Raw genomic sequence first — 13,245 nt, 5'->3', positions numbered from 1 at the left:
TATTCCAACCTCAGAGTTCCGTGTTTAGCTTTTGATAGTTAACCCTGCTTATCCTACATTTGGTTCTAAAAACGCACTGCCGTAGTTGTCATTAAGAGACTACTTTGAAGGTCCCAACCGGAAGTCATATCTCTGTTAACTGCAGGTGTGTGGCAGTATTGCAGAAGAGAGAGTGGGGATTGTTCGGCGGTGGAGCCTCCAGCCCGGAGCGCACGCATGTTCAGTGGACTCTGATGGTGCGAAGCCCTTAGATGAGGGACTCAGACGACCGGGAATGACAGCCGCTGTCACCGGGAGTGACAGCTTTCACTCTGCGCTACTCCGCTAAAAACAAAACTCCCGCTGACACCCAACTCTGATCCGGATCGGATCCAGCCGGACCAGGACTATGCCAGAGATGGAGAAAGGGAGACCTCCGGAAAATAAACGCAGCAGGAAACCTGCGCACCCTGTAAAGAGGGAGATCAACCAGGAGATGAAGGTGAGAGCGACTTTGATTACTTTTTAAAGAGAGGTAATGTACGCGGAGAAAGTATTCTCACTCAGAGAAGAGAGAAAGTGAACTGCGCACAAATCAATGTTGGGTATAATCAGACACGCTCTGTTGTTTGTTTTCAATGAATGCGCTTCTTGTGTTATTAATATAAGCGCTATAATACTTTATGAACACTTTCCATCCTTTCAAATGAAGATAAATCACTGGGAAAGTTGAAAGTTTGCACCCAAAAAGCTGAAAAAGTGATTCTATAATAAACTTTTTATAATGAATCTAAAGTCAAAATGTGACACACAGCTGAGAATCACGGGACGTTTTAATTATAGTTGTTCGCAGTGAAGAAGAGTAGGTTGGCCTTCGCCTTCTCGTGACGCCATGTCAGGCCAGCTGTGGCCGGACGCTAATGTCCAGCGGAGATCCAGATGTGCGTCACTTCTTCGCCGCTCCTACACTTGCTACACCACAGAGACTTGCCCTGATGCTTTACCAAAGAAGACAATGTCCTCATACTCTCTGAACAGCACCACCTCAGCCTTACACTGTTAAAAAAAAAAACAGTAAAGTACTTGCACAGAAGTTTTAATGATGCAAATATCATCAGTGCCATCTACAGTTCCTGCTCAGAGAAGATGTTTACCAGGGCAGGTCCTTAAAGAATCTCTCTTCTGTTGCTTTTAAAGGACAGTCACTTCACAGGCAAGTTCAATCACAGTAACAGACCTGATTCCCTCCCACCATTATGAGCCCATTACTGCATGGAAACTAATCCCTGGATTGTCTGCTTTGTTTGGGTTCGGACACTGGCTATTTGAGAGTGCCGACTGCGGTGGTAAGGGATACCCGAAGCTCCCTCAAGCAGGAGCTCAGAAATCTAAAAAGACATGCAGTTTCTCGGGGGATGATGGGGGGATTCTGGCCTTTTCGTGAGAGAGGAAATGTGCGCTTTTTGTGTAAGTGGTTTGGATTGTAGCGCTTGATATCCAGGGGAGGTGTTGTGTTACAACTTAACTAATTTTAATCAAAACATGTGAAACGCTATCCCCGCTTGATGTGAGCCCTGCCTGGGCTCAATCTCAGGGTCGGCCCCGGTTTGTTGCCTTTGGCTGCAACTCTCTCTGTGGTTTGGGATATGGCTTGTCACTCTCACAAAGCAGATGTTTGTCTGAACTGCCAGAAAGAAACAAAAACAATATTGTGGGAAGTTGAGGGGTGGGTGAATAAAAAAGTTCTTAGTTAACAAGAAAAGAGAAAGTGATACTGGGCTGTATGCGTACGGGAGAGGAGCCTTTAATGTGTTGTCTTCCTGCAGAACATCACAGAACACTGTTAGATTTGATGGGAAACTAGACCGATATCATTATGTCTACCAGTATTGGTACCATTACAGATATCAGTATCCGGTATCAGCGAGTATGCCAGTTAATGCGCCGATCAGATGCCATCATTTATTAGCCCCTAAAATATTAACTGGATTCAGGAAGATTATAGTTTGAGGACAACAAACAAAAACAAAAACAATGCAGTGTTACAGTACTTCGTATCGGCCTATAATTAAGCCTAGGTATCACAATGGGTATCGGCACAACACACAAGAATTCAAATTTAGAGTTAATCCTGGAGACATGCACCTTTAATATGAGTCAAATTATGAAAGGGCAAAGGAAAAAGTGAGAGAAAAAGACAGACAGGAAGGCAGGAAAGCCGATTTCCAGCTCAGCTGAGGTCCAGCCGAGTGTTGTCTCTGTAATACATCTGTTTCAACACCACATTCGGACCTACTCCCTCCACGTCAGACCCGAGCGCAGCACCAGACACCGGATACCTCACTTTAATCATCGTTAGGCATATTTAGCTGGATATGATACCACTGCGTGCACTCACCCACACACTCTCCCAGACACACACACACACACAGCAGAAAGTGAGCAAGCAAGGGAGAGATCCATTTCTTTTTGAGGCCCGAGAGCGGAGCAGAGGTCGGAGTGAGGAAAGCAGGGGAAAGAATGTGCAGTCAGTACTACAGCACTACAACACCGCCACAGCAGGCCGGGCTGTGCTGGAAAAGGGTGAAACCTGAGAGGCAGGGCTGTGTCGGGTGTCATGGCTGGAAGGTGGAGGGGAGGATGGTGAAGATGGGAGGCAGAGGGGTGGGGGGGGTAGAGAGACAAGGGGAGGGACAGGGGAAAGCTGGGTAAAGAGAGAGAGAGAGTGGTGGACATAGGAGAGAAGAGTGGGGCATTTCCGAGAACCGTGGGACCTCGCTGTGGTGTAGGGTGTCCCGCTCTGATTTCTCCCCGTTCCGGATCAGGTTTCTCCTCCAATCCGGTTCTCCCAAAGCCACAGAGAGAGGTGGGTGGATAAAGAGAGAGACCTTTGTGTTGTGTTTTTTTTTTTTTTTCATCTGGTCGTAATAAAAAAAAAAAGACAGACCACACATCCCATCTGTGGAGAACAGTTTTCTTTTCTGCCTCTTTTTTCCAATTAAAAGAGATAAACAAAGGATGATTCATAGATTTCACACCGGTGTTAGGTTTTAAACCTTTCCGTCTCAGATTTAGCAAGAGTAAACAACTTGAACACATCATGGAAAAAGCGTCATACTGTACTCCACTGTGCCCGTATTCATTTCCAAAGTGGGCCGGGGCTGAGAAAGAATCCCTCACATTGATTCAGAGTAGGGAGGTCTGATTATGTTTAACGTAGGATAAAAAGTTCCACTAACAACCCTAAGATGTACGCTCACAATTTCCCATTTGCAGGCAGGCAGTGGCTCTGTTACCCTATCCCTTTACATGGAAGGTTAATCAGTGATTTCTTTGCCTCTTTTTCTCATGCAGACGTTTGCAGAAAGCACCATGAACGAGCTGCTGGGATGGTACGGCTACGACAAGGTAGATCTCAGAGAGTCGGAGGCCAACGAGATCAGAAACTACAGAGAGAGGAGGCAGCATGTGTCTGTGCTTAAAGGTGAGGGCAGGTGTGATCAGTTCACTGATAGAGACGAGCCTTCTTGAATTTACACCGACAGGTTCTGCAGGTTACAGTGCAGACATTGAGTCACTGTTCAAATTTGCTAGACACACTGTAGTTCTCAAGTTTCATTCATTCAGATACATCTATTGTTGCGCATTGTTATTGTAGCATCTTGTCAGTCGTACCAAGGATTTAAGCTATTGCATTTCGGAAAAATCTGAGTCATTAGATTTCAATTGCATACATGTTTTTCAGAAAACTCATTGCCAAAACCGAAGAGCCTGGAAACCAAGGTCGGTCACTCTGTTCTCGCCATGAAGAGCGGAGAGAGAGAGTCCTCTAGTGTCCCCTCCTCTTCACCATCCTCTTCCTCAACAAGCTCGTCCCTGACCACCCCCAAAGAGCACAAGAGTGCCCCCGTCATTGTTCCCCTCATAAAGCCATCAGCAGGTAGTGGGCCATGGGACTACACATAAATAGATTTGATTGTAGCTTATAGCATTGCTGCCCCAGCATTCTCACATGCACACACAACCCTTGATATATTGTTTCTACATGTAAGAGGTCCTATTCATGGTAGGATATATCCCAGTGGATGATTTGGAGCCCCTCCAGCTGAGGGCCAAGTTACTCTGATTCTCTAACAAACTGACATAATGTGCATGACCAGATAATTAGCTTAGAGATCTGTTCCTGGCGAAAAGAGCACAGCTAAATCATGTCTCTTGACTTCTTGTAAGATTAAGTTGTTACACAGTTAGTTAGTCCGCTGAAAAGCACTGAGCTGTTCACAGACATTTAGAGGTTAAGACTTCTAATACGGCTGGTGTAATCATCATCTATCCTTCGCAATTTGACTAATTATTTGACCTCGAACCTTCTTTCTGCTTTCCCCTTCAGTGGAAGATGTACAAAATGTGCAGATAGTGTGCGTTTGGTGCCAGAAGGAAGGAGTAAAGCGTTACTCCCTGTGTATGGGCTCAGAGCTCAAGAGCTTCTGCAGTGAGAAGTGTTTCGCCGCCTGCAGACGGGCCTACTTCAAACGCAATAAGGTCAGTAGTAAAGGAAGTGTGTGTACAAACCATAACAGCTGGGTGGTCATATGCATTTATTTGTGTCTTGTCCATTTGTCGGTGAGATGTTGAAAATCCCAACGTACACAGGAGACCCAGGCATGAAATGATCTCTGGCAGGTAAACAGACTTTCAGAAACAGATACCCTTGATCTTATGAGGTCATAACTGATGGATTAATTTACCGGAATTTAAAAAGGGGGGATCTCCGAGAACACGCTTTCTAGTTGATACGGAGGAGCCAGTATAGGAATGGTGGGAGGGAGGTCAAAGTTGGTGGAGGACACTTAGTATCAGTTTCGCGTTAATGGAGATGGGGCCATTAAGTGTCTTGGGTCTGCAGAACAGGAAAGCAACTTTGGTGAACAGCTCAGGTGCACATTGCCACAATTTTTCACCTTCCATTACGACATGGATATACCCTCTTTAGATGTGCGGTGTGACAAGCAGCTGTATCGCTTTTCACCCCCACTATTGTTTATACTGTGGTAGGTTTTATTCACACAACAACGGAGACAAAAAGGAGGGCTGAGCAGACGCTGTGTGCAACAAGCCCTCTAGTTTTTCTGAGGCGGGGAGGAAAGCGTTGCCGTTGGCTTGTCGCTGCTTGTCTGAGAGGAAAGCCAGGAGGCCTGGGGCGAGGTGTCCACTTTCAGTGCATACCTTACCTTCAGCTGCCTCATGTTTCGTAACTCAACACGACTCAATGGGTCACAGAAATGGGGGAGCACTCAGACCCACAGCAGATCCGCTTACACGAATCAAGAGGAATTTCCTATATTAATATGGGCAAGGCCACTAATAATATGACAATACATCTCTTGCATTATCTCCCTATTATAAGTTGGAGAATGCTATTTCTTTCACAACACACGGATTTCCCTTTCCCTGTTGTACTGACCTTTCAGGCTTTGTGCCATGCGTGATGTTCAAACTTATTTTTCCCTTGATGACTACACAATTCATTACACCTTTTTCAATACAAAAGGTCAAGTTTGGTTTAATGGCAGCAGAATGATGTCAGCATATCATTTTCCTGCTTCTTCTTCAAAAGTAGGGTGAACTCAGATCTGATAAGTTGTCTCATAGTGGTTCCTGTCTTATATGTCACTTTGTGGGTTTCCCCTGTCAGGCCAGAGATGAAGACCTCCACGGTGAGAGATCCCCTCAGCATCCCCATACAGAGGACTCGCCCAGACTGGTGTTGAAGATAAACAGCAATGTCAGAGTAAGAGGACACTTTTAATGCATCTTTTGTTTTACCATGTAAAGTCATATTATGAATATGCTATAAAATTACAAGATTAAAACAGCCCTACACCTGTAGCTTAGACTCTTCTTACGTAAAGATTAGACGGTATTTCAGCTAGGATCCATCCATTTAGTGACCCTCCACAGTCTCTCTCCCCTGTACCACAGGTATGTGACTGGTGCAAGCACGTCCGTCACACGAAAGAATACCTGGACTTTGGATCTGGTGAGGAACGACTCCAGTTCTGCAGCACCAAATGTCTGAATCAGTACAAGATGGATGTTTTTTATCGAGAGGCCCGAGCCGCTCTTACTAGCTCCAGCCCAAGCAGAACCAACCAGGAAGGGAGGTCGGAGAGCAGTTTGGGGGGTCAAAAGCTCCTCACTCCTGATTCTTGGCACAGCAGCAGCAGTGCAGGAGAAGCTCGTCATAGAAACCTCTCTCCCAAAGGGCCAATCCATGGATCAGCAGAATCCTCCTCCATTTCCCCATCGGAGGCTTCCTCTTCTAATTCCAAGCTCACTGTCTCTGGGTTGAGGACATTGGAGAGACCCATCCAGCCTCCTCTACAACCCCATGCTGTGGAGGTGTCAACCCATCCTGCTCCCCTCCATCCTCCACCTCCTCCTCGTCCCCTTCTGGAACATCAGCCGGTACCTCAAATCCACATGCCGTTCATCAGACCTCCTCTTCATGCTCAGGGCCTGAGAAGCCCTCATGCCAACCCCCCTAGACACCCAGCCCCTTCCTCCAGCCCTATCCACAGACCTCCTCACTCTCCACACCTGCAGCCCCCCACATCCTCGTCCATGAATCCCCCTGGACTGATGCATCCCTTCCCAGGAGCCTACTTCCCTGGCTTGCACTCCCCTCCTCTTAACATGATGCCAAGAGGTCCTGTCCCAATGCCTCCCATTATGAACTTTGGTATTCCTTCCTTTAGCCCACTTCTCCCCCAACCTACTGTCATGGTGCCTTATCCCATCATTGTTCCCCTACCTGTCCCCATACCCATTCCTATCCCCATTCCAGTCCCTTCAAAGGCAACCCTAGAAACTCCAAGTGTAATCCAGCCCGTGCCAGATGGGACAGACAGGGGAAGATCCAGGGCTACAAGACCGCCAACTCCAGGGATTGCTGAAGGGAACAGCAGATTGTTAGCCAACAAACTGGGTGCAACCTCACCAAGTGACCCTAGCACAAGGGACATAGATTGGGTCAAATCAGAAAGGCCATTCCCATCCCCAACATCAACACCCCACAGTGGAGCATCTTCCCCCAGGGCACAGTACAATGAATCCCCCTGCTCAGCCCCAGAGTCGGAGGGGCCGACGGACTATAAGCAGCAACAGTCAGAGCGACAAGTCATCCAAAGGGTTCTTCAAAGGACCCAAGTAAAGCTTGGGCCAAGTGCCAATGGATTGGTGGATGTATCAGGGCTTGGGGAGTCAGGAACAGGGCAGGGTACCAGATCAGGGCTCCACAACATCATCAGACCACAGTCCCCTTCACATGACACCGTCTACCACCGGCAGGACTCCCACACTCCACCTTCACGCACGCCACCCAGCCCAAATGGGAGCAGCCATCCATATGATGCCACATCCTCTGCCCTGACATCCCAGGACCTTGGTCCAAATGGGATGTCCTCCTCCTCAACACCTGCCAGTCCGGACTCCTCCTTAATACAGAGGGTACCAGCACCAACCCCTGATCCAGCCGTCAGTGAGCTGGAGGCTATCAAAGAGAACAAGTGCTCTGTTGTTGGCGCAGTGCGGGTTGAGGGCTTAGTAAGTCAGTCAGAAGAACCCTTAGCAATAGTTGGGGAGGTTGGAGAGGATCCCCATGTTCCCGATGAGGACCATGCCTATGCCCTGCCAACAGCACCAAAGATGGGTGGCACCACCACCCCGCTGCTCTTGCCCAAACTCAGGGACAAGGGTAGCCTTCGGAGCCCTGCTAATATCCCCAGTGCTGGAGACATGGAGCCAGCTCTGAAGAGGCGATGCCTACGAATTCGTGATCAGAATAAGTAGAGGATGGAGGTGAGAGATTCTATTACAAGGCGTGGCAAAGTATAGATAGCATTGCTTCCACTAGCTGTTATATCCGATAACACTTTGGAGAAAGGAGAGGAATACTGTACCTCGTTATCAAGACGTGGGTGGGATTTACTGCATCAGGGCATTTGAGAGATCGAGAGAAGTTGACTCTTCTGTATTAACCTTAACTTTCCTAATCCCATTGCATTGTTTTTTGGGGTACACCCATCCATGTGGTTTTCTATGTCGGTTGAGTTAAAAACAGCAATTATTTTTAAATGCCATTTGACTAGGGATTGGAAAATGTGTGCTTGTACACATTTACACACAAACACGCACAGGCCAAGCTTAATCACAGGTCTCACAGCATGCGCGTGGTCACTAAACAGCATGGCGCCAACGAGAGAGAATCCCAGTAACCTGGCACTCCTCTGGGCTCTAAGGTTACAACAGGGGAAGGAGGTGGAGGGCACAGGCAGTGAGAGTCACTTTGAAAGGCGATCAGTTCACCACAACCTGACAGTCACAATGCTTTGTTTGCATGGCAGCCTGTTTTGTAGTCTCAGTTTTAGCCCAGATTTGTGAGTGCATGCCTGTTTAATGTGGAGGGAGCGTTTTCGACATAACCAGAAAACTAACCAATTCAACGATGCTTTAATCGAGAGCAGTTTGCAATGAATGAGGAGGTAGGAAGTTCATTGCTGTTCCTTAATCAAATCCTTGACCTTGAGGTTATCCGATGGTACGTCTAACCTTACACCCAGTCAGAGAGGCAGATCAAGGTAAGGGTGACCCCACAGTCAAAGTCTTGCTTCTTGCAGTATGAACAGTGAGGCAATGTAGACATGTTTCGGAGGTCGCTGTGGAGACAGAAGTGATTGTCAGGCAGACAACAAGGCGCTGTGATATGAACGCTAACCCTCCGCTGTGATAGAGCTCTGGGCTTAAGGGGCAGAACCAGAGTGTTCCCATTACATATGTCATAATGACACCCTGTTCTGGCTTCGGCTCGTTTTTCTCCCGTGTACGAGTTTAGAACTCTCCGCTACTCTCCCCTTTCAGTCCTTTTCCTTCTCTTCACTCACCACCGCTGTCCACTGCCAACCAGATGTTGTTGTTAGAGTGCAACAGAAATCCCTCCTTACTTTGGACCAATCAAAGGCCCTATTGATTTCACTCGCCTGATTGGTAGTCCAAATGGCTGTAACACCACCCGATGTCCTCACCCCCTGGTATCTCGCCATAATGAGATCATGTTACGATTTAACTGTATGCCCTGAGAATAATCCGCTGATATTAAAGAGATGGTTTGGATTTCATCTGGCTTGCTTTTCCCTCCATAATCCTTTCCAAAGGCCACGGGTCGACTTAATAATTATGTTTTAAATGACGATAGAGAAAGCACAACATCGACCTTTATCTTATACCCCAGATGTTTTGTGTCTAAGTTAAAAGATCCCCTTTCACTAGATGAGTTCCCACTTAACTCTTTGTCATTTGTTGTGGTTTCATGCGTCCCCTTAGTAACCAATACATATGAAATCACAGCGTGCTGCTTGTGTCGTGCAGACGGATTTATGACCCCGTGTTGTGTGTAATGGGAGCTGGCTGCCGTATGTGAATGACTTTAGCTGTGCCACCTCTGAGCCCAACGTTGCTGCTGTCCTGTTCCATTGTCTCCAGTGCTAAAAGTTTTTAAAACAATCTCCCACTCTGACAGAATCTGCAGCCAACTGGAGGATTTCACCTCAGGAAACAGCCCTTTTTTTTTCTCGTCTCAGTTTTCCTTGCCTTTATTTGGGATATTTTATAGCCCCGTGTAATCCGATCCCACCACATGGGTATTCGCTGAGCGTTTGAAACTAAAACGCAATGGGACAGAGGGAGTACAGAACCCTGGTTTGGCCCTTACATCTGCGTGTGTGTGTGTGTGTGCGTCTGTTAAATATGTGTGTTTGAATGAGAGTTTGTGTTAGTGTGTGAGAGAGAAAGAGGCCAGATGTTCTTGGTTTGATTGTGCCCTGTGCGACAGTTATCAGAGTGTTGACATGAGTAAAAGCCTCGTTCTCAGTGTTTATATAGAATGGGCGGATTAAGGACTGAGTGTCCAGAGAAGGAGGGGTTGATATTAGATATGCTAGAAATGTAAATGACTCAGAATCAGCCCAGAATCTTTAACATCTCACCACTTTTTTTCTGTTTCTTGCTCTCCCTCTCTCTCCACCTAATGAACAGACTCCCTGTTTAACACTGTATGGCGGTGCCAGATTCAGTGCCACGCCCTCTTGTGGACAACGCCAGTGCTAACACCCTCCAGCCAGTCCCTCAGCCTGTCAGCCCACCAGAGAGTTGCTCTACCAGCAGGGTGCCAATCCAGGAAGCAGTCCAGATGGCCATAATATCACAAGTCAACGTGGGGAAGAGCACAACACAGTCACACATTTTGTCTTGGACCAAAGAGTATTTCTGGCTCGTGTGTTATGTTGTGGTCTTGATGAGGGGCATCTCAGATCTTCTCCCTGTCTGACATTGACCTAAAGTGTGTCTGTGTCTGTGTGAGCTCCTCCTCCTCCTCCTCCTCTCCTTGCGATCCACAGCAGACAGGGCTCAGATCAGCCTTGTGTGGTCTTCTCAGATGGAGCCTGAACATGATCTCTTTCCAGGGGAAACGGTTTGTTTTCTCTGCCCGCCTCGCACAAAGAGCCACATTGTTCCTCTCCTCCATATCCCACGCTGACTCCCCACTCCAGGTTTTGGGTTACCTGGCCGACAGGGGCTCAGACTTCAGGAGCTTTTTTTATTTTTTTGATCGACAGCCAGGAAAATGGTATACCCTTCTCCCCCTCCACCTCGCCGCCCAATCTAAATACGGTACACAGCAACATACAAATTTTGAGGTTTGATTCCTCACAACCGGTTGCTTGTAATTCTCTTCCCGGCTCACTTCATCAAGGGAGGAGAGAAATTCTGCTGAGATTAAGACTTTTTCCTCGGGCGATTTACACACTGTGTGGAGAGAGCCTGGCTGGGCTGTTAAGACAGACGATTGAGGAGAAAGGATGCTCTTGTTACATCCTCTAAAACAAAGTAAAACTTCACAGAACGAATGAGGGGACGTCTACTGACACACAGTAGTTAAGATGGTGTGACAACATTTAAGTCGCCATGATGACACTGGTCCATAAATGTGCGTGTTCCCAGACCTTCCTTCACCTTTCACCTGATCTGCCAAAGCTTTCATAGCAGAATTTGAATCACTTTGATCTCCAAGTGCCATGCATGCTTTAAAATCCTGAGCATTCATGGCACATGACAGTGTAACTGATTCTGATTCAGATGTTTTTAATGGCTTGTAATATTACCAAATGTGGTATTATACTCAACCTTAAGATGCTGTAGTATGCAGCGATCAGTATTACAGTTCCCGCTATCGGGGAAACCTGATGAGATTTGATCACTTAGAGGCTTTTTCATCACTTTTATCCCATTGTAAGATTTCAGTTTTTCTAGTTGAACTCTACACAGATATTATTTGATGTTATATTAACTTATGGATGACGCATCTGTAGATTTTCACCAAAAAAAGTGCTATATTTCTTCAATTATTTTTCTTTTTATGATTGTATTTTGTGAGTGTGGATGCTCTTAAATGCCCCCTGCCTTCATGTTTGTATACAGTGTCCCCACTAGAGAGCAGTGTTTGCCTTTGTAAGTTTGCACCTGCCCTTCCCTGACAAGAAAGCACCAAGAGGCCCATAGGCAGTCTGCTGAATACCCTATAATTACACAGAACACTCAGTGCCACCTGACTGATGCCAAGTAGATAGCTTATCCTCCACATCTTGCTGCCATTATTTTCTCTTTACATCTCATTATGTTGCCTACAATTACAGCAGTGTCGTACCAAGAAGACCCCGACTGCCCTTCACAGCCTCTCTTAATGAAGAGTTCAACAGTCCCCTGGGATAAGTAGTTATCATGGCCTACTCCTAGAATGACTCCAAATGTGACCCATCATTCCGAAACAACATCACTCCGTGCGTGTGTATGCGCGCCTACAAAAGCGACACATTTCCCCCCCCCCACTCATTCCAGCCTACATCTTCACCACCGGTCATGCCATCATGTTAGTGTCATCGTCTGCCGGCCAGGGGACTCTTTGTCAACAGTTCATATGAGTCAGTGACGACATCACTCCGCACAGATAGCTGCAGTGTCACCAAGTGGCCCTCTGCTCTGACACCACAGGCCAAAAAAGACATTGTTAAGACTGCCATTGTTAGTTTTATTGCACATTTTTATCATTGCCATGTCTGAACTGATACAGGATGTGTTTTAATCCAATGACTGAAAAAAACAAAACACTTTTGTATCAGACCTTTTGTTGCCTGAAATTCATTGGTACTTTGTGACCTCCCCTGTCACACATTTAGCCCACTGTCTGAACAGATTATTCACAGATTGTTTGTATTTGAATATAGATTCATTATCCGAGAGCTTTGGTGGAGACCTCTTTGTAAAGTAAAATAAATAAAAGTTATTCTAAGAGCAAGGAAATCTCTCTTTCTTTTTTCTTACCTCTTTACTTTTTTTTTTAAATGTCTTTCTACCTCTTACCCATAACTTTGTTGTCCTGTAACCTTCTTAATGTAACTGAGCCTATATTAGCCTAAATTATCCAGATTTGATGCAGCAGATAAGGACTGCTAACTCACTGCGATTCCTGTAAATGTCTATTTTTAGTGCCAGCAGTCTGCAAGGCAGCGCATCAACATTCCTAAAATACTGAAAGTTGGTCGAGGCCCTGAGCGGTGACGGTAAAACTGATGAATGAGATAAGAGGGCAGGAATTCCGGTTTGGTGAGGGCTTCCTGCAGCAGGGATTGGAGGTATTAAGCGGGGCGGTGGTATCCCGGACTGGGGCAACTTTCCAGTGTGAAAATAAAGAACAAAACTGCTGGACATGTCCCCAAAACACACATGCAAAGAGGGAATAGATACGTGATTAGGATTTGTCAAGTCGCTGACATTAAGTAACATTAAACCGGATGTACGGCTTTACCTTCAAAATAAAGCTATCGATCAGTTTTAATTAAGATTATTTTGTCCCAACTTCAAGACTTTTAATTTACATACAGTACATTTATATTTAAACGCATTGATGTACAAGCATTTACATATAGTACATTTTTACTCATTTAAACTGTAAATATTTGCATTACCTTTACTACCTTAAATGTATTTTACTTATTTTGTTAACATTAATAATATGTAATCATTTGTATTATTTTGACTTCCCTCACTTTTAACATGGTCCAATTTTTGTTTGTTTGTTCATTTCACTATTTTCCATTGTAAGCAATATAGTATAGGGTACATATACTGGTAATATTTACTCTTTAAACTAGA

General features: G+C 45.9%; 1 protein-coding gene across 2 annotated transcripts; it reads left to right on the top strand.

Moving 5' to 3' along the window:
* Positions 1-274: 274 nt before the first annotated feature.
* LOC138610550 (sine oculis-binding protein homolog) lies at positions 275-12,380 on the top strand. Of its 2 annotated transcripts, none has more exons than XM_069683330.1 (7): positions 275-481; positions 3,334-3,463; positions 3,725-3,919; positions 4,370-4,521; positions 5,675-5,770; positions 5,962-7,839; positions 10,072-12,380. In XM_069683330.1, exons 1-6 carry the CDS (start codon positions 389-391, stop codon positions 7,828-7,830), a joined length of 2,535 nt encoding a protein of 844 aa, XP_069539431.1. In that variant the 5' UTR covers positions 275-388; the 3' UTR covers positions 7,831-7,839; positions 10,072-12,380. The 2 variants fall into 2 exon arrangements, with proteins under 2 accessions (XP_069539431.1, XP_069539423.1); XM_069683322.1 differs by having other exon boundaries at positions 5,941-7,839.
* Positions 12,381-13,245: the final 865 nt, after the last annotated feature.

This window comes from Semicossyphus pulcher, unplaced genomic scaffold, assembly GCF_022749685.1.
Source record: "Semicossyphus pulcher isolate SPU_LCO1_2020_fin unplaced genomic scaffold, fSemPul1.0.p SCAF_11, whole genome shotgun sequence".
Lineage (NCBI taxonomy): Eukaryota > Metazoa > Chordata > Actinopteri > Labriformes > Labridae > Semicossyphus > Semicossyphus pulcher.
Note: the sequence above shows the minus strand (reverse complement) of the source record. Positions and strands in the feature narration are given on the sequence as shown.